Source organism: Anas platyrhynchos, chromosome Z, assembly GCF_047663525.1.
Source record: "Anas platyrhynchos isolate ZD024472 breed Pekin duck chromosome Z, IASCAAS_PekinDuck_T2T, whole genome shotgun sequence".
Lineage (NCBI taxonomy): Eukaryota > Metazoa > Chordata > Aves > Anseriformes > Anatidae > Anas > Anas platyrhynchos.
In genome coordinates, this window is record NC_092621.1 from 60,674,833 (window position 1) to 60,699,577 (window position 24,745).

Below are 24,745 nucleotides of genomic sequence, written 5' to 3' on the forward strand. Positions count from 1 at the left end.
ATGAGTACTCCCGTTGGCAGCCACTGTAAAGACTGAGTGAGCATGGAGACTGAACAAGCCTCTTAACCCTTGCTACAGAGGTCTCTCTCTAGGTCAGGGTTTGCAGCGCTTTGGTGGGGCAGTGTGGTGAAGCTTGCACTGCTGCTGCTCACGCTGTACCTGTTCAGTGGACACAAAGAAGACTTCAGTTTCCAACGCTGTCAGTCTGAAGAGTTTCACAAATACTGAATTCATCTTAAGTAAAAATTTATTTCACCTGCCTATTTACTAAGTTTGCCTATTGAAGACATATTTTAAGGAGGAAACCAAAAAAAAAGGACAAAAACATTAAGGAAGGTTAAAATAATGAACAAAACAAAACAATCAAAGCACAACAGCTTGCAACACTTAAGGAAAATCTCTTTCTGCAGCAATAAGATATCTGTAGAACAATACACAAAAAATACTTTCAATATAACTTAAGAGAACATGCTGCATATTAACTCCAAATACGGTGTTATGCACTAACTTGAAAATTATTACTTTAAAGGGCTCCTACTATACCTGACATTAGTAGCTTAAACAGAATTGGTTTGCCTGACACATATCCTTGAAAAGTAACTTGAGTGAAACATTCAGTGCATTTTTGTTTTATGTTATTAAAAATAAACAGAATGCACTACATAATAGAACAATACTAGACAGAAATGCACAAAAGTAATATAACTAATTAGATTCAGTACCCTTTGTTTTCAATAATGAAAACAAAGGATTTATTTTCTAAAGATAGTCAGTAGTTGGCCATAAGTTTTCTGGGATGTATTCTTGAATATGCATCCCCAGAAGACCTTGGCCTTTAAGAAGGGCCAAGTTTAAAACAGCATTATCACTGCAGAAGACGTTCTTACCTAGCAACAGGTAAAAAGCAAATCATGGAACAGTAGAGTTGGTTTTCTCTAGGGTCTCACTCAGGATAGCCAGCAGCAGTTTTGATTCATTCAACTTATACTCAGTATATTCAGCACAGATATGAGCATTTCCATCCTACATTCTTAGCTCTCATTCTATTTAGAAAACAAACAAAACATAAAATATATCCCAAAATTCTATCCAGTTCTTTCCCTCCTCTTTGCTACTATCTAATGAACTACACATAGCAAACCTTCTGAAGTACTTCCACAAGAATGCGCGTAACTGTACTGGCAAAGTTGAATACTATTTAGTCTAATGAGCTTTGTTAAAAAACCTATTGCTAACATTCTGAGACACATATGAACAACTTAGTGATCCCGACAGATGAACCGAAGAGAAAACAGGATATTTAGTAGCAGTGCAATACTCAGAAGTTATGCACTGTTTGTTGGTAATTCACTTGTATGAAGGATTTCGAGACCTGTTACCACTACAAAGTCAATACCGCCACCTAAGGGCGAATATGAAGTAATGTGTTTATTGCCAAATTATTTACAGAAATATTTAAATAAAGCATAAAAACCTGACACCTGTTCAAGTGCCTTTACAGAAAATACATATTTATGCATAATAACATAACTTGACTTCTTCTGCCTCCTTTTAACATTAAGCGCAGCACAAATGCTTTACCTTAAGAACAGGATTTGAAAAACTATGTCAAAATACGACAGTTCTGAACAAAAGCAAAAATCCTATTCAAGAAATAGGGCTGTAACACCTAGGTTTCTGAAGAAATGATCAAACTATTATATTTTGTTGTAAAAAGAAACACAGTGAATGTAACAAAATGGAAGCTTCTTGAAAAATTAACTTTTCAAAACTGCTTTTAATATTGAACAGATGTCTCAACATTTACGAAAGCGTATTTTCCCATATCTCAACTTAGTTTTGTTTACTGAGTATGTTTTTAAAGCATGGAACATTATTTTTGTAGTACAATAGTAGTTTTTGGTACGTCAGTAGCATGGTTGACAAAATTAAGTACTATAAATACTTCATCATGATTACTGCACACTACCAACGTTATCCATATGAAATTTTTGCTTTAGAAAGTTCTAATATAAAAAGATGAAGTACCATTGTCCACAGCTACGATATTCAGTAGGGTGACCGGACTCAGTACTGGTGTCATATTCAATATGTATTCATATGTTTAGCAAGTAAATAGTCCTATATGTGCTCAATGTCTAACCACACTTTGAAGGAGAACATGAGTTTTTAATAATAATAGTAGAAAAGGAAAAGTCTGGAACAACTACAGTTCTTTTCAAAACCTCAAAACAATCAAATAATCTAGTTAGAAAGTATCTTGGGAAAGTATTCACAAAGAAGCATGGTAAAATGATACCTTTTATAAAATTTCTCTTAAGTAGAACAACATTTTGAAGTAATTATATATTAAAAAATGAACTAGGTGAGGGAGAAAGTAAGTCATATTAAGAAAGGATGTTTTTCTTCCAACCCCTTTTTTGTTTACCAGTGGAAAAGTGAGATTTCTATATACTCTAAACTCCAGTAGTTCACATTACCAGATGATGTAGTGTATATGTCTGACTCTCCCCCTCAAGCAATTTGCCTGGACTAAACTCAAAGCAGAGTATTTTCTCCTCTCCGCATGTTTGCACTGTTGTCATGCACAAAGGATACACTGTTGAAGCAAATGGTTTGTAGATGATTCATAAGAAAAAAGGAGAATTGATTTCCAAACAAGAACAGGAGGAAAAAGAAGACAAAAAATCTTAGTAATACACATAAGGATGAATAAATCTAGTTATGTATCTAATATGATGCAACTATTCAGAAAATGTAAGAGTTAAGTTTATTTTGTCCTACGGGTTTTTATACTATGTTGATTCCAGTCAGTGTTTTAAAATGACATGATCAGTATTTGACTATTTGCAAATATTCCATTTTTTTGTTAGTGCCCGTACCAATGCCCGTAAGCACCACATCTACACTTCTATTGAATCCCTCCAGGGATGGTGACTCAACCATTTCCCTTAGCAGCCTGTTTCAATGCTTCACAACCCCTTTCAGTGAAGACATTTTTCCTAATATCCAACCTAAATCTCCCCTGGTGCATCTTGAGGCCAATTCGCCTTGTCTTATCACTTGGTGCGTGGGAGAAGAGAATGACCTCCACCCCAATACAACCTCCTTTTTGGCAGTTGTAGAGAGCAATAAGGTCTCCCCCAGGCTTCTTTTTCTCTAGGCTAAACAACCCCAGTTCCCTAAAATACTACTCATAGTACTTGATCTCTAGGCAAGCCATGTTGCCTTTCTTCTTCAGATAAACTCTAGCACCTCGATGTCCTCCTTGTACTGACAGGCCCAAAGCTGAACACAGTACTTGAGGTGCAGCCTCACCAGAGCTGAGCACAGGGGTTTGATCACCTCCCTGGTCCTGCTGGCTGCACCATTCCTGATACAAGCCAGAATGCCGCTGGCCTTCTTGGCCACCTGGGCACACTGCTGGCTCGTGTTCAGGTGAGTATGGACCAACACCCCCAGATCCTTTTCCTCTGCACAGCTTTTGAGCCACTCTGCGCCAACCCTGTAGCAGTGCATGGGGTTGTTGTGGCCAAAGTGTGGGACCTGGGATTTAGACTTGTTCAACTTCTGACAGTTGGCCTCAGCCCATCAATCCAACCTGTCCAGATCCCTCTGTAGAGACTTCCTATCCTCGAACAGATCAACACTCCTGCCCAACTTGGTGTCATCTGCAACCTTACTGAGGGTGCACTCAATCCCCTCATCCAGATCATCGATAAAGGTATTAAAGAGAACTGGCCCTAGTCCTGACCCCTGGGGATGCCACTTGTGACCAGCCTCCAACTGGATTTGGATTTAGCTTCATTCACCACTACTCTTTGGGCCCAGCCACACAGCCAGTTTTTGTTTACCCAGAAACCCCTAAATAAGCTTAAAAATAAAAGACAGGAAGGGAAGAAACCATAGTTGTAGGAATGCTGTTATTCTTACACCACCTAAAACCTCAGCTATATCTGCACTATTCTTTAGTAGAAATTCATTCTCCTAATCCAAATTTAATTCACCATTAAAGAACAGAGACACTAGGTGGAGTAGGGCAGTGCAAATCTTTAACTCCCAACTGCTATGTTTTGGTAACCATTGCTTTTATAATTTTAGCCATTAAGCCACTAGGCTAAGGAAAGACAGTGAGAAAGAACTCAACTGTGCAGAATCTACGTAGTTATGAGGAAAAAGATTCTCCCATTTCTAAAATGTGGCTGCCAAATTTCTGTCTATTCATAATGAGGAAATGGAGAAGCTTGTATAAAACTGCTTCTGGGGTCAAAGCTTCCATTTAGGTGTACATCTGCCACAGATACGTCAAAGCCTTTTAGGATTCCATTCACCTAGGAAAGACTACAATGAAGAACAGTTTATTTTCATCAACAATTCAGATTAAACTACTGCTCCATGCCATTTCTCAGTCTAAATATTACATGTTAATTTGGAACAGTTTTCTGATTTTTCAACTGAAGTTAAGTACTGTTACTCTGGGGTGGAAAGACTGAAAGACCTTGGTAAAAAGAAACAAAAAACAGACAATGAAATTAACCAATTCACCTTCCAACAGCTTCACTCACAGTAATCATTCATATGAGGCAAACATGAAATTTATGCTCATAGAACTCAATTCCAGCCAAGACCAGAAAACAGTAAGTCCAACAAAAATCAAGCAAGAAGGTAGAATGTTCCCCAGCTTTCTCTGGACCAAGTTATAATCTGTTCTTCATTTTACACTGAATTTGTGAGATACTTTGATTATATCAAACTTTTTGGGAACAGATAAGAAAAGACAACTCAGTGTACTTCAGACATGCTTCAAAAGGCCTGCAGATGTTTTTGCTGTGTTTTTAATTTGGGCAGTATGCTTCTGAAAGAAGGCTTTACATTTAATTACTCTTCTATTCAAAGGACAGAAGAAAAATAAACATATTTTGAAGAGATATAAACAGTTATGCAAACAACCTTGTGTTGTAAGCCTTGTGATACTTAACTTTCTCCTCACACATCCTTTCTACCTATTTATTATTTGTAGCTTTCACCTATTACCATTACATAATCAGGATTTCAAAAAAGAAAGGAGTCTATTTTTCTGTGAAATGCCGAGTATATTAAACAATCAGAACATAAATTCTTCCCTCTGTGTTTCTGCTCAGCAGTCTGATAATGGAGTTACTTAGCAACAGATGAAGCAACTGAACAGTGTTCACTGATCCACATTTCACTGTAAAGTAACACTCACAAAGGCATTATTTAGCTGCTGGTTGCCTCTCGATAGATGTATTTTTGAAGTATAAAATCCATTAGCCTGAGACAAGCCTACATGAAAATCCAGCCATCATGTACCATCTGTAATGCACTCTAGTTCGAAATTAGTACAAATTGCCCGTAAGATTCACATGATTTTGAGCACCTCTGAAAAAAAGGGAGAAAGAAGAAAAAAACAAAACATGCAGACTTCATATACAGAATTTACATGAAAGCAGTGGATGCTATTTACAAAGGGAAAAACATATCTTCTTCCTAAGCAGGCTGACAATCTGTGTACTTCAAATAAACACACCAAGGCTGTATGTCAAGCACACTTTTCTTGGTACAGAAAAAAAAAAAAAAAAGAATATTACGATTTTGAAAAATAATTTAGGATGAAAACATACACACACACTTATAGGTGCAAACCACCTATAAGAGTAGGAAATGAGATGTGCTACAGAAAATATTAACAGTGATTTTATTCTAGAAGGCAGTCTTGAAAACAAAAACAACCCACAGAAATTAATAAAGCAAGCAGTCGGTTAGCATTTCCAATCAACCCTTACTTCTTTTTAAGGTAACTACACATTATTAAACAATTCTTATCTTTATTTTATTATGAAAGGTGAAAAAATGTTAGTTTACAATAACAAATACAGATTGGCTTCCTTCATCAAGCTAACTGTTTTATCATTTCAGAGATTAAACTTGCACAACAGCAAGATTTGAAAATATCCTGCCCCAAGCAAGTGGAAAGACCACCATCTTCAGTAGAAGGAGAAGCAGACTGCTGTCTAGTGGAATCATTGAAGAACACTTTTTTTTTTTTTAAAAAAAGATTCTTCACCAGACAGGACCTGAACAAAGCTGAGCAAGCTAAACAGTTTTCCAAATATTTATCTTTTTTTTCTGAAAATTAAGACTGGGCAGCAGCTTTAACTAAAATTAATTTAAAAACTACATTCACAAAAAATTGTGCAAGGAGTGAATTTTGGTAAGTTACTTGACAAGCATCCAGAAGTGATGAAATAATTAAAAAAAATATTAATTTGAGAGTAAGTATTTTTGTCTTATTTCTTATGAAAATTTAAAGTTACATTTCCAATAATACCTATGTATGGAAATAAAGCTTAAGTGAAGAACATCTTTCCTGGTTGTCTTAAAAATAAGAACATCCTTCCTGTGTTCCATTGCAACGGAGAATTACTTTTCAGATAATAAAACCACAGAGCTTTTAAGTGCTAAAGATTAGCTTGGGTTAGATTTCAGGCTATATAGAGAATACAAACTTCAACAGCAACAAGTGTAAGACAAAGATGGTCAAATCAGTATCTTGTCCACATATTTTGCAGTGATCAGGCATATACGTAGCTATTTACATATACTGTACAATTTATATTCACATAAAATTGCATAACCTTTCATGCAAACCTTGAAGATGCACAGGTTCATCCTTTTTCAATGAAAAATACGTAGCATTTTGAATTTCCCTACCTTTCTTCAAGTTAAATTTTGTAGTAACAAGCTTTCCTCTTAAGCATCTCAGACCTTCCAGTTCTTTTTTTTTTTTTTCCCCACCCTCCAGGTATCATAACAGATATTACAAGGACCTTTTCTGACAGACTGAAGAGTTTGTTTTGTTACCAAGGGGAGAAGGGGACTAGGAACAATACAATTTTTCTACTTGTGTTTTTTTTTGAGATTCCTGTTTTGGCCACTATCTCCTGTTTCTCAAATTCTTACATTTTTTGTTTGTTTGTTTGTTTGTTTTTAACTTTAGTTTTTTTAATAGAAGCCCTTCTCAAATTTCTCCAATGAACTGCCTTAGGCATTAATATATTTGTCCATTTGAATCCAAATATCCGATGAATCAGTGTACAATGTTAAAAAACAGCATATATAACTTATTTGTTCCACTTCAGCAGTTTTCAAACCAAAGATTACAGCCCTAACAATAAGCTGAAAGTTAAGGATTCAGCTGCAGGCAAATTCTTCTACTTACATGCAAGAATAAATACATAAACCGAATGCTCTACTATATCATTTAGTAGAAACTGACTCTAAACATAAAAAAAGCATTACTTCAGAGATCACTTACTATAATTAGGACAAAAGATACTTGTATTACCCCTCAACAACTTCTTTCTACTAGTATGGACACACTAATGCATCCTGATAAGAAAGTGTCATATTTCAAGAAAAGAAATTCAGTGTTTTATTTATAGTCAAGAACCCAACTTCCTGAAATCTTTAAGTTTACATAAATGTATATTTTACTGTCGAAAAATATATTGGTATCGATGAAAGAAACATTTCAATGAACTAAATGTTCTCCTACACAAACATCTCCCAAACTGTTATTCCTGGAATGTCATGTCAAAAAGCAAAAGTTTGTATGTGTCTGGAATAGCATTAGTTTAAAATGTACTACAAGTCACCTTCTGAGCTATCTCTGTAGAATCAAAGTTGTTACAGCTAAAAGAAATTTGTAAGCAGTTCACTGCCAAAAAGCAGTGAATTCAGACAGAAGTTTTAAACTGATGAAAACAGAAAGTTTTGACAACGCAAACACCATAGGAAAAAAAAAACAACAAAACACAACAACTTGACATGTACTTACTAATTTGTTTTCTTGCATGTATATTCTTTGCAACTTCAGACAGCCTTTAGCTATAATGATCATTCCTTCATCTGAGATCTTGTAACACTGCCCAAAATGAATGTCTTTCAATTCTCTGCATTTTGAACCCAGCTGCAATTAATGAAATCAAAGCAAGTATTTAAAAATAAAGAAAAAACAATAGTATTGACTGAGATAGGAAGTGTTGGGAGTTAAGATTTTTGTGTTGTCCCCTCCCCCTTTAAAAATGATCTTTATTTGCAGATTTTTAAGTACTATATACAAACAAGAAAGATTATAATTATACACCTGACAAAATGACATTGCTAACTACAGTCAACAAACAGAAGCTAAGAGCTGCACATAGGAACTACATAATTTATAGGGCATATTTAAGCAAACAAAAAGGCCTGCATACTAGACCATCAATAGGACATATGATTTAATATAACTACTTCATAGCTGACCCTACACACTATTAACAGAAGAATGAAATCTCCTTGCATACCTGAAAAGTCTCGATCACGTTTTTGCATTGCAAAGAATGCTATTTTAATATTGGTTCCAAATAGTAACTAAGTCCAGTAAAACTCCATGAGCCAGAGGTAAACTGGAGATTTCACTTTGAAAGGATTTGATCTCTGTCTCTATATGGTCTCTAGAAAATGTATGCCCTTATTAAATTCGTGAAACAGTTACCTTCCTCCTCCGTACCCCGTTTGTATTTGCTAAGAAGCTGAAGGACTAAACATATGAAAATAATGTGTGGAATGGGTGGTTACCTGCTTTAGGCCTTCATCGGTGAGTCTGTCTTGATTGCCTACGTGCACTTTTTGAAGAAGTGGACACTGAGAGGCAACTGCGATGATGGAGGTGTCGGAAAGCTGTTTACACCTGTAAGCAGTATACCTAAGTAGTCCAGGACATTTACATGCTAATATGCATACTCCTGTATCAGATACATTGCGGCAATCAGAAATATTGATTTCAGTAATATTCTGGCTTCTTGATGCTATCTTTTCCAACAGTTCATCAGTGACCTGCAAGCAAAACCAAATATTCAAATTTAACTTCATCTATAAACATCTTTTATTCCATTAACACAAAACTACTGTTTCTGAGATGTGTTTGCATATGTTGCTGAAATAATGGAAAGATATGCTTTATGAAAAACATATTGCTATAACCAATTTTGCAGCTAACTTTAAAGAATTCTGCTCCAATGCTTGTAGTCCTCTTCACATTCTATAGGAAATGAATTTCACCCTTCAGAAGAGAAGGATTCTATATCAGCACTCTACTTACCTAAAGTAGCATTTTCAGAGGAGTAAAAGATTTATATGTCTCCGAAATGCAAAAACTTCTTACTTAGGCCCTGGCAATCATCCAAAAACTGCTTGCCAACCAGGAAATACCAGTGATGCAGGTGACAATGGGTTTCTTAACAATGGAAAACAGTAACCCCAAGGTACCAATGAACAAAAGAGAAGAGACGGAAAGGACACCATAACAGAAAGAAAGGTATTTCATTAACAGACATTTCCTCCAGTGATTTGCTCAGTTTAAAAATAGAATACTTGTACATTTTAAATGTTAGCAGATGAAAGACCACTAAATCAAAGATACATCCACTATTTTCCCAGAGTTCCTTTGAAGAACAAAGACTCCACCATCCGCTTTGTGCCTGCACATATTGTTAACTAACATGTCAATAATTTTAGAAGGTGTCAGCCCTACAAAGCAAGCAAGAAAGGTAAGATATTCTTCATGCTGAAGCATGTAAGTTTAAAAAAGACAAACAAAACCAAACCAGGTAAGACAAAATACATTAAATTCCCTTGCTTTGAAAAGAAGTTTAATTTCAAAACACCTGAGGTGATATATGAAAAAGTCTGTCTAACAAAACCATACAATACTTTATCTGCCATTTAGCACAGATGAGACTTAGCTTAAAGCCTGGAGACAGCAACAGAGAGGAACATATATCCTTTCCATTTTTCTCTCTTATATAGTCAAGAAACAAACACTTTCTTTGCTGCATTCAAACTGTTTTCCATTAGCAGCAAGTCTGATATGTTTTCCTGTTATTTCATCAGACACCTGTTAGCTAGAAAACATGACAAATTGAAAAAAAAAGCAAAAAACCTACCAAACAAATAACAAAACACATACAATATCTCTTCCAGCTTCCCCCCCCCCCAAAAAAAAAAAAAAAAAAGACACCAAGCACTCTCAAGAGTGTTAATAAGTGTGCTTAACCTTGTTCAAGAGCTCATTGAGGAATTGCCAGGACAGGTTTCTTAGGGCAATGCCAAAACTGATAAAATTCAATGAGATCCTAACACACCTAATAGCCAAAAAATCTGAAAAACAAACAAACAAACCCTTTGTACTAGAAATAAAGCTACATCTCAAGACAATGAAGAGGGAAGTGATTTGACACATAGTACTTTCGCAACAAAAGGAAATGGATCCCTGGTCCAAGTGTGCTTGGGAGTTACTTAAAAATCAATCTAATACTTGTTTTTTTCACAGTGTTTCACAATTATGTTAATTAGTGACTCTACAAGCAAGACAACTTGTATGGTTTTCTATGAATTGGTGATCTGAAAATAATAACCCATGTACATCCTATGCCCAACACAGATGAACAGCTTCTTGAAATGGGAACCTGCAACAGTCATTGCCCTGCATCCATTATTTTCATAAAACTCCGAAGAAATTGTTTTTACAGACATCTGTGATTAACAAAGTAACAAGAAGCCTAGATGAGTAAACAACACAGGTACCCTTAAACAACTTTTCCAAACAAGATAGTCTAGGCTCTGTAAGAATCTTACTAAACAAAATCCATGAATCTCAGAAATATTAAGTCTAGGATTGACTAAAACATATATATACATATATATACATATATATATATGTATATATATGTATATATGTATATATATATATATATATATATCAAAAAGACAAAATCTGTCTTCTCAGTAGGAGAAGACATCACTAGCATCATCAAAACTTGTTAAAGTGAACAGAGCAAGGACCAACTGGAGAACCATTGTTCATACTAAAGCATCCTCAAAAATTACAAGTACATCTCTCAATCAATATAAGATCTGATAGCTCTTATGGATGTAACTACTGCTACCTGACGTAGACCTGAGACACGTAACCCACAATCCACTTCAAACAGCACTTGTGCTCATGCCGTTCAGTGACAATCAGAGGAAACTACAGTCAAAACAGTTAATATAAGGGTTCTGACATTTTCAGCCTCTAGTATGAAACTCACTGAAAGCACAGGTACCACCACTTAATGGGTTTCTTTTGCTTGCCTTTAGTCAGAAGTACAAGTTCTGAGAACAAATGCTGAGTCATCCAAACACTATTTTTCCCCGATAATGCCTTCATACCTGTTGACGACTACTGAGATCCAGCTGCTTCCAAAACTGAAAATCTAAACATAGGTCACGCCAATATTTACACACTAGTGACGCTGAAAGGCAACGTTCATTCAGGGATAAATTGGAAAATATCTGTAAAGAGAGGAAAAAAAAAAAAAGTATTATTCATCAGAAGTCATCATATTTGAAAGACAAATTTTTTTTTTGTTATTAACCTGTTGTGTAAAGATGGGGAAATATTAGCATGCAATGCTTGATTCTTCTAGAAGTTGCACCCAACTAGATGAGTCATGGACAATAACAAAAACCTACATACCGCAACAGCTGACAATATTAGTATGTCACATTGGTATAACCCACAACAAAACACGTCCTACTTATGTGCTCATTTCTTAGACAAAATTTAGAATGTGCTTCTGAGATTGCACACTTCAAGAATTATAAATACAGTATTACATCCAACTGTAGCCTGTATGGGTTATTTGCTAGCCATAGGAATCATGGAATCATAGAATGGCTCGGGATGTAAGGGACCTTAAAAATACCCAACCTCCCTGCCATAAGCAGGGATGCCACCCACTAGATCAGCTTGGTCAAGGCCCCATCTAACCTGGCCTTGAAGACCTCCACGGATGGGGCATCCACAGCTTCTCTGGGCAACCTGTGCCAGTGCCTCACTATCGTTACAGTGAAGAATTTCCTCCTAATGTCTAGTCTAAATCTACCCTCTTTTAGTTTAAGACAATTTCCCCTTGTCCTATCAATATCTAACCAAGCAAAGAGTCCTTCTCCATCCTTTTTATAGGACCTCTATGTATTGAAAGGCCACAATGAGGTCTCCCTGGAGTCTTTTCTTTTTCAGGATGGACAGACCCAGCTTTCTCCATATTTCTTCGTAGGAGAGGTGCTCCAGCCCCCTGATCATCTTTGTGGCCCTCCTCTGGACCTGCTCTAACAGCCCCACATCCTCCTTGTGCTGGGGCCCCAGCCCTGGATGTAGCACTCCAGGTGGGGCCTCACAAGGGCAGAGCCGAGGGGGACAGTCACCTCCCAACACCTGCTGCCCACCCCTCTGCTGACGTAGCCCAGGACGCAGTTGGCCTGCTGGGCTACAAACACACACTGGTGGCTGAGAACCCACAAGTCCTCTGTCCATGAGAACCCACAAGTTCTCTGCAGGGCAGCTCTCAGTGAGTTCTGCTCCCAATCTGTACTCAGAGAAGTAAAGAAAGGTGTTCTTGTTTCTACTCTGAATCATTCAGGAAGACCTCTCCTATCTTTTCAATTCAGTAAAGAAATAAAACATAATAAGGGCACTAGAACATCAGTTTTTGGGGAAAGGGGCATGGGATGGTGAAGTAAATCAGCAGAGCAAATCAGTGTCATACAAGAAAACTAAGCACAGAATTCACATTTTATACCCCATCAAAGCATTGATAGTATTTAACATAGAATTCACATTTTATAGCCCAAGGTTTTGAGTGCCGTAACAGCCTGCAAAACAAAGAATTAACTGCAACTTTACAGCAGGCTCATAAGCTGCTGTTGTTTTTATTATATTCAGTACTTCCTCAGAAGTACTATTGTTAAAAAGATTGAAAAGGTCTATCAAGACTTAAATGTGAACACACTCTGTAACCACAAACAAACTTTATTTTGCAAGTCATCCTGCAACAAAAAAAGGCAATCATAGCATCAGGATAAATGTAAAGGAATACAGCCTGCAAAACGTGAAAGAGTCCTCCCACTCAGTACTTGGATGTCCTCATCAGTTAAGTAGAAGCACTAGGGATAATCTCAAGCAATGTGCTCAAGAAAACCTGAAAGTACTGATGTGTCCATAGGAAACCACCAAGGCCCAGAAAACATGACGACATTCAGAGAAAAGATTTACTACATTGGATTAAACTGTCCTAAAGAGAGAACAAACAAGAGAACAACACTTTCATCATCTTTGCAGTAGATAGGACAGTTAGTCTCAAAAATCATTAGATTTCTGAAGTAAGTAAAGGATCAGAATATAACACCCAATAACTCAAATAATTTCCTTCATTTTAGGGCCTCCTGGGAATGAGGAGGTCGTTAGCCATTTCTGAAAGATCTGACAGTGATAACATGGAAAAGTCAAATTCACCAACTTCTGCAGTTGCTTGCAAGATTCACCGTTTTCAACATTTTCTCCTACCTCTAAAAAAGTCAGTCTCTTATGTAGGACTCCTTACCATCCTTTAGGAGTCTGCATGGACCCTATCCCCCTGAAAACCTGTGCTTCATCATCACCAGAGTAAATAAGGGTTTCCCATCAGGGCATCAGTTGAACGTAGGAGACAAATGTGGGTGAAACAATGCCTGTTTCCTCCCTTCGGTTCTTTGCATCGGTGACTCTGAGCAGAAAGCAAGGAGAGGGCTGTGATCAGCATCCAAAAAATACCATAATCTCTGGTCAAGCTGGGAAAGAGCACTAAACAGAAAGACTTGGCATCTGATATTCCTATTGCAACAGTGCAGTTTTAGCCATTAGACAAAGAAAACTCAGTCTGATGATTCTCTGCAACTCCAAGCTACTAAAGCAGTAGGGAACTTGAGTTCCTACTGTCAGCAGGAAACAGAAGACCAAACCTTTTAAGTTACAAAAATCTCTGAAGAGAACAAGGCAACATGATCCATGCTATGTTTGGACAAACATCAGACTGACTGTAGCTAATACTCAGAAGGGATGCTGAGGCTGGCAGTGTAAGTTACTTTAAACTAGCCAATTCCTGCTACAGTGGGAAATAAATATGCTCAATTCTGAAAATATCACCTTTACTTTGAGAAACAAGAGCACAAAGTACTTAAAACAAGAACACAGCAAACACAGAACTGGAAAGGCTGTTGCTAATCCAGCTGTCAATATAAGTAAGAAAGCCTTTGCATTATTTTTCTTCAAACTGCCACCCTACCAAAAGCTGGAAGTCCACACCAAATCACAGACCTACTGCTAAGTCCAGCACGAGACAGCAGTAGCAATGCAAAAACAAAAACGACACCAGCTTGATTCAGTACTTGGCATGGACAGTGCTTCCGCACAAACAATATTATTTGAGGAAAAAAAATAAAAATAAAAAACACACAAACATCTGACAGCATTCGAGGTCATGTTGTAGTCAACACAGTACGTATCTCCAGTTGCAAAGAGGAGCAGGGAGTCTGCAGGTGTTGCAAATTGGCTTATTAGAGAAACAGTAATGAGAGGGAGCCACTAGAGGGAAAAGCCGGTGCTGACAAAGTTGTGGCACTCCAAGTTCCGGCAGGGAAAGGCGCAGGCCCACAAGAAGTTACACAAACCATAGGTGTTCAAGGACCAGGCCTTGCTGCTGTATTTTTTATTTTTAGCCTGCAGCAGCTAGAGAAGCACCAGCTATAAACGGATTCTGAATAATGCCGTGTAAAGCAGCAATTCCCCCTCAGAGCTCACGGTAGTTAAAAGATGATGTTCTGAATTATACTAAATGGAATTTAGTAGCAAATCCTACATGTACTCCAGTTTGATTGCACATCGCTGTTCCTTTAAGGGATCACCTTATCTGCTGGCTAAAATGCTCTACTACTGCATGAAATGCTACAACTCTCTCCAATGATACCTTCATCACCCTTTAATTCAGTTTCATTCCCTAGATACACACAGATACTGTGGCAGCTTAATTGTCCTGAATTTTAAATTGTTTTCTAATTCCTAAATCTGTGTAAATACAGCAGAAAGCCAAAACCTTCCCTATTCCAAGCCTGTTCACTCAATTCCTGCCCGTGACAGATAACTTTTGGCAGCCAGTGGGTCCACAAGTCTAATTCCTGAAAATTGTGCTCCACCATGTCCTCCTGCACACCCAACGTGCACATGCTTCCTCTCAGCTCCGTGCCTGATCCCTCCAGGTAAGTGCCAGACTGAAATGTCCTTCAGCATTCTTGAAAAAAAATACAAGCTTAATGATCTGGATGCATTTTACATTTGTTTTTCTATGGGCAAGGGTCAGGGTTGGAGGATGCACAGTTCTACAAAACAAACAAAAAAAACAACCCAGCTCCTGCTCTGCTCTCTCATCTCGCTTCTTTCCATTTCAGTTCCTAAAACGGATGATGCCAGTGCCTTCTGCTTCACCCCTTCACATGATAACTGCAATTAGTGGGCTTTTCTTCCCTCTCAATGGGCACAAAGGGCTTTCTGGGCCTCTAGGCCACGTCCTATTTAAGGATCAACACCCATTCAGCATCGATGGCCTTATCATATCTTCCAGACATAGTTCTTTAATGTCAAGCTCTTGCTCAGAAATAAGTGTTCACACAGACTAATTAATGACCACAGTGAAAAGAAAATTCAAAAATGCAATACTCGGAGCAGCAAAAGTCATCCAGCAGATAGAGCTGGCTCTCAGACCACATTCGATCTGCTGAACTCAAGCTGTCCAATTTTATTTCCCTGATAGGTGCAACCATACGTGGGTTTTTCTCCTGTATGGGATTTGTAAGCAAGTCATTTTTACCTTCAAGCAACAGAGCACAACTAATTGCACAGCACCATCTTCAGTGTGCCCACACACAGCTGTGACAACCCGTAATTCTGGATCAGATGGTAGTTCAACTCATTTATAGCCAGCCAAATTAAATCCCTGCACGACACACTTCAGCCTGATCAAGTTTTTGTTCTGTTTTTGCCAACTTTCTGGAATAAATGTTCTGTAGGACAATGGATGGGAAAGGGATGAAGACACGAGGCTCCCTTTTTGTGTGAAAGGTTGAACCTGATGACCTTTTAAGGTCCTTTCCAACCTGAGCTGCTCTACAATTCTGTAATTCTAAGCTGCTTTAGACTAGGGTCCAACCAGAAAAAAACAGAAATAAAACTTTTTGTGTAATTGTCTCCTTTACTACTGAGTCCCTATGTGATGGATTTCAGACAAAAATCCTAACACTTCCCTACTGTTTCTCCATCGAGTGTATGATAGATGTTTCAGTCTGTGCATCCAAAAAGGACTCCTTTAAACTTTTTGTGCTAAACATTTGCATTTCAGCAGGAACAGGAAAAGAAAAAGAGGCGACAACAAACAAACACCAACAAAACAATAAGCCCCCACAGCTATAAATATATTTTCATAAAATGTTAAAAATTTAGATACCGTAAGTCCATGTATTAAACCTAATTAATTGTTGGTTTTTTTTTTTTTTTTTCTGTAATTTATCTGTAAATGTCATAAACTTGGCTTTAATTCAAGTTTCCCAGAAACAAAAACTCACTTCATTGAGCTTTTCTGTCTAAGAAATCAATCAAGTGCATCAAAGTGCACTTCTAATCAAAGAAAAAGCATGAATAATAAAACCATAGAGTCATTAACGTTACTAGGTAAAAAAGCATAATGCCAGAAACTTTAACTTGTTTTTTGACACGGTATCCTCAGCACCAAGTTTTCCAAACTTATGACTTCATACAACACAAATCAAATACACATAAGTAGAGCTTAAGTATTTTAACTTATCAAAGGGGATCTTACTTCTAAAATAAATTATTTAAAAAATAAATAAATCAAGTGGTTACTATTATTGAGTGCATAGAGCTAAGAAGCTTTTGCCTCATGAACAGAAATAAGGAAGTTTAGTTGAGGACGAATACCATTTTTAAAGATTCTTCAAACTTTAAGAACTACAGTTTTATGAACATGGGTAGACAGAGTATAGACCATAGGTTCCAGGACAGAAATAGATTATAAAAGGTGAATTCATGCACCCCCTGTTTCTGTCCATTTTTCTCCTTTGAAAGATCTTTCAATCTAACTAGCTAGAGGAGTAACGATTTCTGTAAATTAAGCTTTCTTTTCTCAGCAGAAATCTGTATCCAAGATGAACAGATACCTGTGCAATTGTTTCCATTGTATTGTTCAAATAGAACTGTTTTGAAGCTAAAGTTTTCATGGTATTAACAAGAACTGTATATACAGAGAATATTAAAATGTAAACTCAAACGTTTTATGCTACTATTCATCACAGTGCCTAATGAACTTGGAAAATTAATTCTTGGAAAACTGCCCATTTTTTTCGTCGGCTGGGTGCAAGTATTTTGAGCAATTAATTGAAGCTTAATTATCAAAAAACAACTCCAAAATACCCTTTAATAAAAGTAATATGCTTAGAACATGACTTTTTACTATGAACTGTTAAACACAGTAGTTGTTAATTACAGGCATGCTGAAGTTAAGCTTCCGGTGGTTTTATATTTATGAGAGGTTGTTCCACTCTATTTCAGCAAACTAATGAATCATCTATCAACAGAAGATAAACAAAGGGCAGAGCAGTATTTGCGCAGTTTTTAAGAGGTTTCATCATTTATCCACACATAATCTCAATGGGATAAAAAGAAACACAAATGTCTCATGAGCACCTGAGTACACGAAGGAGATGTATGAACTCAAGGGACACATCTCTGAAAGGAGTACCTTCCATCTTGGCACAGCCATTAAGGAAACGGAGTTAAAAACGTGACAGTGCCACTTTTTTCACAACATAAGCAACATTCTTATGGTAAGCTGCCACTGCTAGGAACGGTTTAGTTGTCTACCTCACCTGGGTGCCTGCTGCACTGAATATAGCGGCTACATCCAGAGAAAGTAGCTGATCCTGAGGAAGGGTTTGCAACGTTAGGTTGGTGTCTGGTTAGCCAGCTGAATCAGCTCAGTCTACAATTACACAATTACCCTACAGAGCAGAAAGGAAGCAGCAGGAACATGCAGCTAGAGGTTACAAAGTGATAGACGCTGCTCTTAGCAGCCGCTCGCTAACAGACTGGCCTAGTTGCAATGCAAAACTCAACTTCAGTTTCTGTCCCTACAAAGTTAACAGGAGGCACTGATACCATACCTTTCATATTAATGTAAAGAAAGGGTGCCGACTGATAAACAAATCATCTTTACTTGAAAGAGCTGATAGTCTTAATCCTAGCTACCCACGCTGTCCTCACTAAAAGAGGCCTGTGCTGCTTGTGAATCACCACAACAGTTTAAGACGGAGATGATGAAACATGCCAAAAATCTGTTAAAGAACAAACACAGACACTTCTGAACAAGAGAAATGGATAAATGCATAGGAAATGAAAACACCTTGCAATCACTTTACTTTGTATTCAAACGGTGCACAAATTGCAAGATTATTACCCCTCTCCGAAACACATATGGACTTATTCAGGGATGTAGAGCAATCCTACAAACACCTAAACATTATTAGGAAAAGTTTTACTGGGTGTGCTAGGCCCCATGGCAAGGGTGAGTGTCAAGGCACCTGCCCTCAGGACTTCCTGACTGTCAGGAAACTGCCCTCAGTAACTTCATCCCAAGACTTCTCTCCCCCATCACACAAGTACTTAAGGTGAAAACCTACATGCTTACATGAAACCCAACTTTTAACACATGGCAAGGCAACTATTTGCTTTTACAGTTCTGCAACAAATCACAGGATGTAACCAAGACATCTTTCAGAACTGTCCTATTGACAATAACATCCACAGTATCTTGGCTTGTATACCTTTCTTTTTCTAAATATGACCTTCCCACGCACTTCTGTAAGTTCAGCAAGTCACACAGCAACAGCACAGTGCGGTTAAAGCTGGTTCACTTCCCTACTGCAGTCACAGAGTCACAGCGAGCTTCATGAAAACAAATCAATGGCACCGGGTTGGACATGGCTAAAGAATAAGAAGCTAATCAGACTAGTTAAGATTGAAAGAGCATTTACCTCTCTGCATCAACCGCAAAGTTGCTAAAACCTTTTCCATTCTTCTCAATACTTGAAACAAGTTCTAGACAGCACAAACTGACGGGAACACTAGCTTAAGAGGGAAAAAAAGACAGCATTGCTACAGTGACTCTGAACGTGTGGATGAAGTCCAATCTGAGTAATGTATTTTGATCGCTCTCTGTGTCTTCTGACCAGGATAAAAAAAGTACCAAACTACTAAAATATGTATATCCATTTTTTTCAGGTATTTTTTTTTTTAAACCAAAGATCCTAGCTCTGGTCTGTCTGGTGACTTTTGAACCCTGATACCTTTCTTTTTTAAAATAAAAAATGAACCCTCCTCGTATCACTCAGATAATCTTAAATGCAGTGCTAGTAATTTAGTATCAACATTATCAAAAGCAAACATGCAATCTTAGTAAAGCAAGGAAAGAATGTGGGGAAAAAAGTCAAAATGGGAAAAAAAATCGAAAAGTTGAGTAAAAATTCAAGAAAAGGAACAGTAGTGCTCCAAATAACAATGATGTATTTATGAAAACCTTACACTAAATGAAATACACACACATCTTCCATTCACTGCACATTACCTCTAAGCTAAAATCGATGTCTATGCTGCAAGCAAAGCAGAAACTGTTCATGATTTCTCAAAAAAGAAAGAAGTAAATTGATAGAGAAGATGTCAAAAAGGTCAACTACTCATTCTAAAAGCTCCTTTCCTCGTTGTGGAGCAAACTCGAGTACACCTAGATCATCCCTGATAAGGCCATCCCACTTGTTCAAAAGGAATAAATAAATAAAAATCCCAGCACCTTACACGTCCTCAAAGACAGGAAACAAGCTTTGCCAAAACTAACTGTTCTCACAGTGTGTCATTTTCCAAGTATCTCACCAAAGTTTCCCTCACATCAAAATAAACATATCGTTTCTTGTTACACGACAAAGAACAGGAACACAGTAAAGCTTCTTACCGATTTTTTCACAACAGCAGAGCGTGTGCCAGTCTCCCCTTAGAACAGAAGTGTTGTTCAGTTTCAACAGTATCTTCAAGCTGTCATCACAGGCCACTTTTCCAGTCTCTAGGTCTCCTTTGATTCCTCTCCAATTTGTCTGTGGGCTTTCCAAGCAGACCCCTGCGCTTTATGCAGTACTCCACCAGAGGCCTTACAAGCACCAGGCAGATGAGAAAAGCACTCCTTTGTGCTCCATGCAGACAGTTCCCGTTAATGCAGCTCTGCTAAAGGAGGACGTGTTCCCTCCGCCTGCCTTGGGTGCTGCAGCAGCAGCGCACAGGGTGCGTGTGCCTTTCAGTCCTGCAGGCTGAGTGGGGCGGAAACAAATGCCATGGATACAGCAGGACCCAGGACCCAGAAAAAGTATTACAGGTGATTAGAAGTATATGTGGAGATAAGATCCAGCATGGACAAATGTCTGTCAGTTGCTAGATACTTTATTTACTCTGGATGAAGAAAAAATACCTTAATTTTGCAAAAGAACAGAGAGTGGGCTGCAGCCCAGGACGACGGAACCACAAGGCCAGAACAAGAACTACATGGGAATTACCAGACACAGGCTGGGACCGACGCACCTAGAACTCGTAAAAATAGGTTAATAACCGCAACAGAGGCAGCAAAATGAATGGTAAATTGGACAAAGGTAAAATATTGTCAGCGAGAGCCAGAGGAACATCCCTCTGCTTTTCTAACTAGGTTAGTGAAACAGCTGCAAGTGTTTGGGGAAATAAATCCTGCAGCCAAACACAACAGGCCCTTGGTAGTCTCATTATTTGTAGACCAAGCAGCCCCAGGTATCAAGGAACATTTTACTAAGCACTTCCCAGTATGGAAAGGTAAATCAATGGCAGAACTAACGAGCATAGCCCCATTGGTGAGTAATGGAAGAGATAAGTAGAAAGATAGAAGAGGAAGCAGCAGAAGGAAGAGGCAAGTTTTCTGGCAGCAGCCTTACTTAGCAGGGATTTTACAGGGAGGCAAAGGAATGACAGAAATCAGGGGTGCAGAAATCAGCACAGAGGTTGATTTAACATGAGACTGCTGCAGTTACTGCAAGCTAGCAGGAGACTAGAGAAGAGAAAGCCCAGCCATCCCGAGAAGGGGATGCAGACCACGATTTAGTGAAGCCAAGCGCTAAGGGCAATAAGGTGAGGAAGCTATGCAAAGACAGATACCACACACACAGGCCTCAGTGGAAACTGAAACAGAAATACACCTCCCAGGCAGATCCACGGAACTAGTATTAGACATAAAATTGGAAATAAGGCTTATCCCTATTTAGTTCACAGCAGCCTGCCCTCGCCCCCCCCCCCCCAGCAGGCTCCAATGTAACAGGACAAGTAAATGTAGCAGGTATAACAGAAAAGTAGAGACATGTTTCAAAGACAGAAGATGTGACCCTGCGAATAGGCCCACTATCAGTAGATCATTTCTTTTGTTATTAGAAGAATCAGTGCCTGCAAACTTAATAAGATGGGACTTACTGGACTTACTGTATAAAGTATGAGCACAATTGCTATGTGCCCCTGAAGGTATAACTTTAAACTTCCCACAGGAAAAACGTTCCAGGAGTGATGTTTGCAGGACAGTAGAAAATAAACAAAATCCCTCAGGAGCTGAAAGATGTACTGAGATCTTTGTGGGCATGGAGCTTGCTGGAGGTGGGACAATTACTCAGTAACCCCAGTTAAATTGGAATCCAAGGGAAGGAAACCTCCCTCCATAAAGCAATACCTGTTGCCACAAGAGGCTAGAGGGAATACCGCTGATGACTGAAGAGTTTCTGAAGAAAGAAACTTTAACCCCTTGTGAATCTCCTTGTAATGCACCAATATTATCAGTAAAGAAGTCCAAACCTGACTCAGAGGGAAAGCTGGTTTTTAGATTTGTGCAGGACCTAAGGGCAATTAATAAATAGGTACCCACCTGGTAGTCTCTGATCCATTAACTGTAATAGCCTCGTAGTAACCAGCAGATGTGAAATATTTCTCTGTAATTGATTTATATGCAGCTTTCTTTAGTGCTCCAGTACATAAGGATTCTCAGTATGTATTTGCCTTCACTTGAGAGGGGCAACAAATAACATGGACTGCATTACCACAAGGATTTGCAGGATCAACTACAACATTTTCAAAGATTTTAGTTACAGACATGCAGAGTATTCCATTACCAATTAACCCTGTGCAGACTCAGCATGCTGTTGATTTGCTAATTGCTAGTTCAAAAAGGGAAAATTGTGTAAAGGATAGAAGGGCTTTACTGGTTGCTTTAGCTGAAAGAGGTCACCAAGTTCCCCAAGCTAAATTACTATTTTGTAAAGAAGTGGAATACACAGGATATGCATTATCTGAAAGAGGCAGCAAAACATCTTCAGAGTGAATAATATACATTCAGCATATGTTTAAACCTATAAAAAAAGAAATAGATCAGAGCATTTCTAGGCGCTGCAGGATTTTGCAGACCCTGGTTATCAGTCATTTACAAAATAGCTGCACCATTGGTGGCCTGTGCAAAACCAGACACCAAAGAAGCATTGTAACAGACTTCAGATTCTGACAAAGTATTTGTAACATTGAAGAAAGCTTTGATGACAGCACCCACATTTGGGATACTGAACTACTGTAAGCCATTCCATTCATGTGTGCATGAAAGGACACAAGTGGCCTATGGGGTCTTGGCTGGAATGCACCCAGTGGGTTACTGTTCAGCCCAGTTATTAAATGCATGCAGGGATGTGTTAGAGTAATAGCCTCAGCTGCACTGACTTTCAATACAATTATCAGAAGATTGTGTTAGGACAACCATTGGTTGTAAACACCTCACATGAGGTTAAACAAGGCCCAGTGCAAAGTCCTGCATTTGGGCTGGGGCAATCCCAAGCACAAATACAGGCTGGGTGGAGAATGGATTGAGAGCAGTCCCGAGGAGAAGGACCTAGGAGTGCTGAGGGGTGCTGTCAGGGCTGCAAAACTGCACTGCAATGTACACTTGCAGCCCAGAAATCCTGGGCTGCACCAGAAGCAGCATGGCCAGCAGGGTGAGATTGTCCCCCTCTGCTCTGCTCTTGTGAGACCCCCCTGGAGCCCTGTGGCCAGCTCTGGGGCACCCAGAACAAGGACATGGACCTGTTGGAGTGAGTCCAGAGGAGGCCCATGAAGATAATCAGAGGGCTGGAGCATCTCTGCTATGAAGACAGAGTGAGTGAGCTGGGGATGTTCAGCCTGGAGAAGGGAAGGCTCCAGGGAGACCTTACAGCGGCCTTCCTGTGCCTAAAGGGGCCTACAGGAAAGCTGGAAAGAGACTCTTTGTCAGGGGGTATGGTGATAGGACAACAGGGAATGGTATTAAAATAAAATAAGGTGGATTTAAATTGGATATAAGGAAAATATTCTTCACTCAGAGGGCAGTGAGGTGCTGGCACAGGCTGCCCAGAGAAGCTGTGGATGCCCCATCCCTGGAGGTGCTCAAGGCCAGGCTGGATGGGGCTTTGGGCAACCTGCTCTAGTGGGAGTTGTCCCTGCCATGGCAGGGGTTTGGAATTAGATGGTCTTTAAGGTCCCTTCCAACCCAAACTGTTCTCTGATTCTAAGTCGAACTGAAGGTAACTGGATGTGCATCACAAGTGTTGAGTTTTCACAGACTCCAGAAGTACCGACTGCTGCTGCCAACAGCAAAGAACACCCCCTTGAGAAGATGAAACACCTTGCACCCAGCTACCTTGTTACAGTTACCAGATGAAGGGAAACTACATCATGGCTGTGTAGAGGTCACCCAAAAATCAAGAGAAGGTAAGCGCAGCCCTTACAGATATACCCCTGCCAACTCCAGGCTTGACTCCTTTTGTAGCTGGATCATCTTATGATCTGGAAGGGAGGAGAGTAAAAAGGTATGACATCGTAACTAGGAACACAGTACTAAGAGCAGAGAGCCTCCCTCTCACAAACACAGAGCTCACGCAGCTGAGCTGACAGCCCTGACAGAAGCCTGAGGGGAAGCATGACAGAAGAAAGTTGTGGTTTCACCCGGCCGGCAGCTCAGCACCACGCAGCCATTCGCTCACCCTCCCTCCTCCCTCTCTGGGATGGGGGAGAGAAATGGGAAAGTAAAGCCTGTGAGCTGAGATAAAGACACTTTATTACGACAGGAAAATAATAATAATAATAATAATAATAATAATAATAATAATAATGGTAATAGTACTACTAATAATAATGTGTACAAAACAAGTGATGCACAATCCAATTGCTCACCACCCACAGACTGATGCCCAGCCTAACCGCAAGCAGTCCGCCCACCCCGGCTAGCCACCCCTATATATTGTTTAGCATGACGTCAGATGGTATGGAATACCCCTTTGGCTAGTTTGGGTCACCTGTCCTGGGTCTGTCCCCTCCCAGCTCCTGTTGCACCCCCAGCCTGCCCGTTGGCAGGACAGAGCAAGAAACTGAGATGTTCGTGGCTTGCTGTAAGCACTGCTCTGCAACAATTAAAGCATCGGGGTGTTATCAGCACTCTTCTCATCCTAAACCAAAACATAGCATTCTACCAGCTACCAGGAAGAAAATTAACTCTGTCCTAATTGAAACCAGGACAAAAGTGAACATCTACAGAGATCTGAAATACACTTCTGTCATCTGCCGTGCTATAGGACATTGCGGGAACAAAAGTGGCACCCAAACAGTGAACGTTGAACAGATTAAGATTTTGTTAGA

The 24,745-nt window shown here is 39.1% G+C and overlaps 1 protein-coding gene across 1 annotated transcript in view; it reads right to left on the minus strand.

Moving 5' to 3' along the window:
• The window catches only part of FBXL17 (F-box and leucine rich repeat protein 17), a 310,768-nt gene that overhangs the window by 281,706 nt on the left and 4,317 nt on the right, over positions 1–24,745 (minus strand). The window contains exons 2-4 of the mRNA XM_027446097.3: positions 11,275–11,397; positions 8,641–8,898; positions 7,859–7,990 (exon numbers count right to left, since the gene is read on the minus strand). Coding sequence (XP_027301898.1) covers positions 7,859–7,990; positions 8,641–8,898; positions 11,275–11,397 — 513 coding nt within the window. The remainder of the gene's footprint in view (positions 1–7,858; positions 7,991–8,640; positions 8,899–11,274; positions 11,398–24,745) is intronic.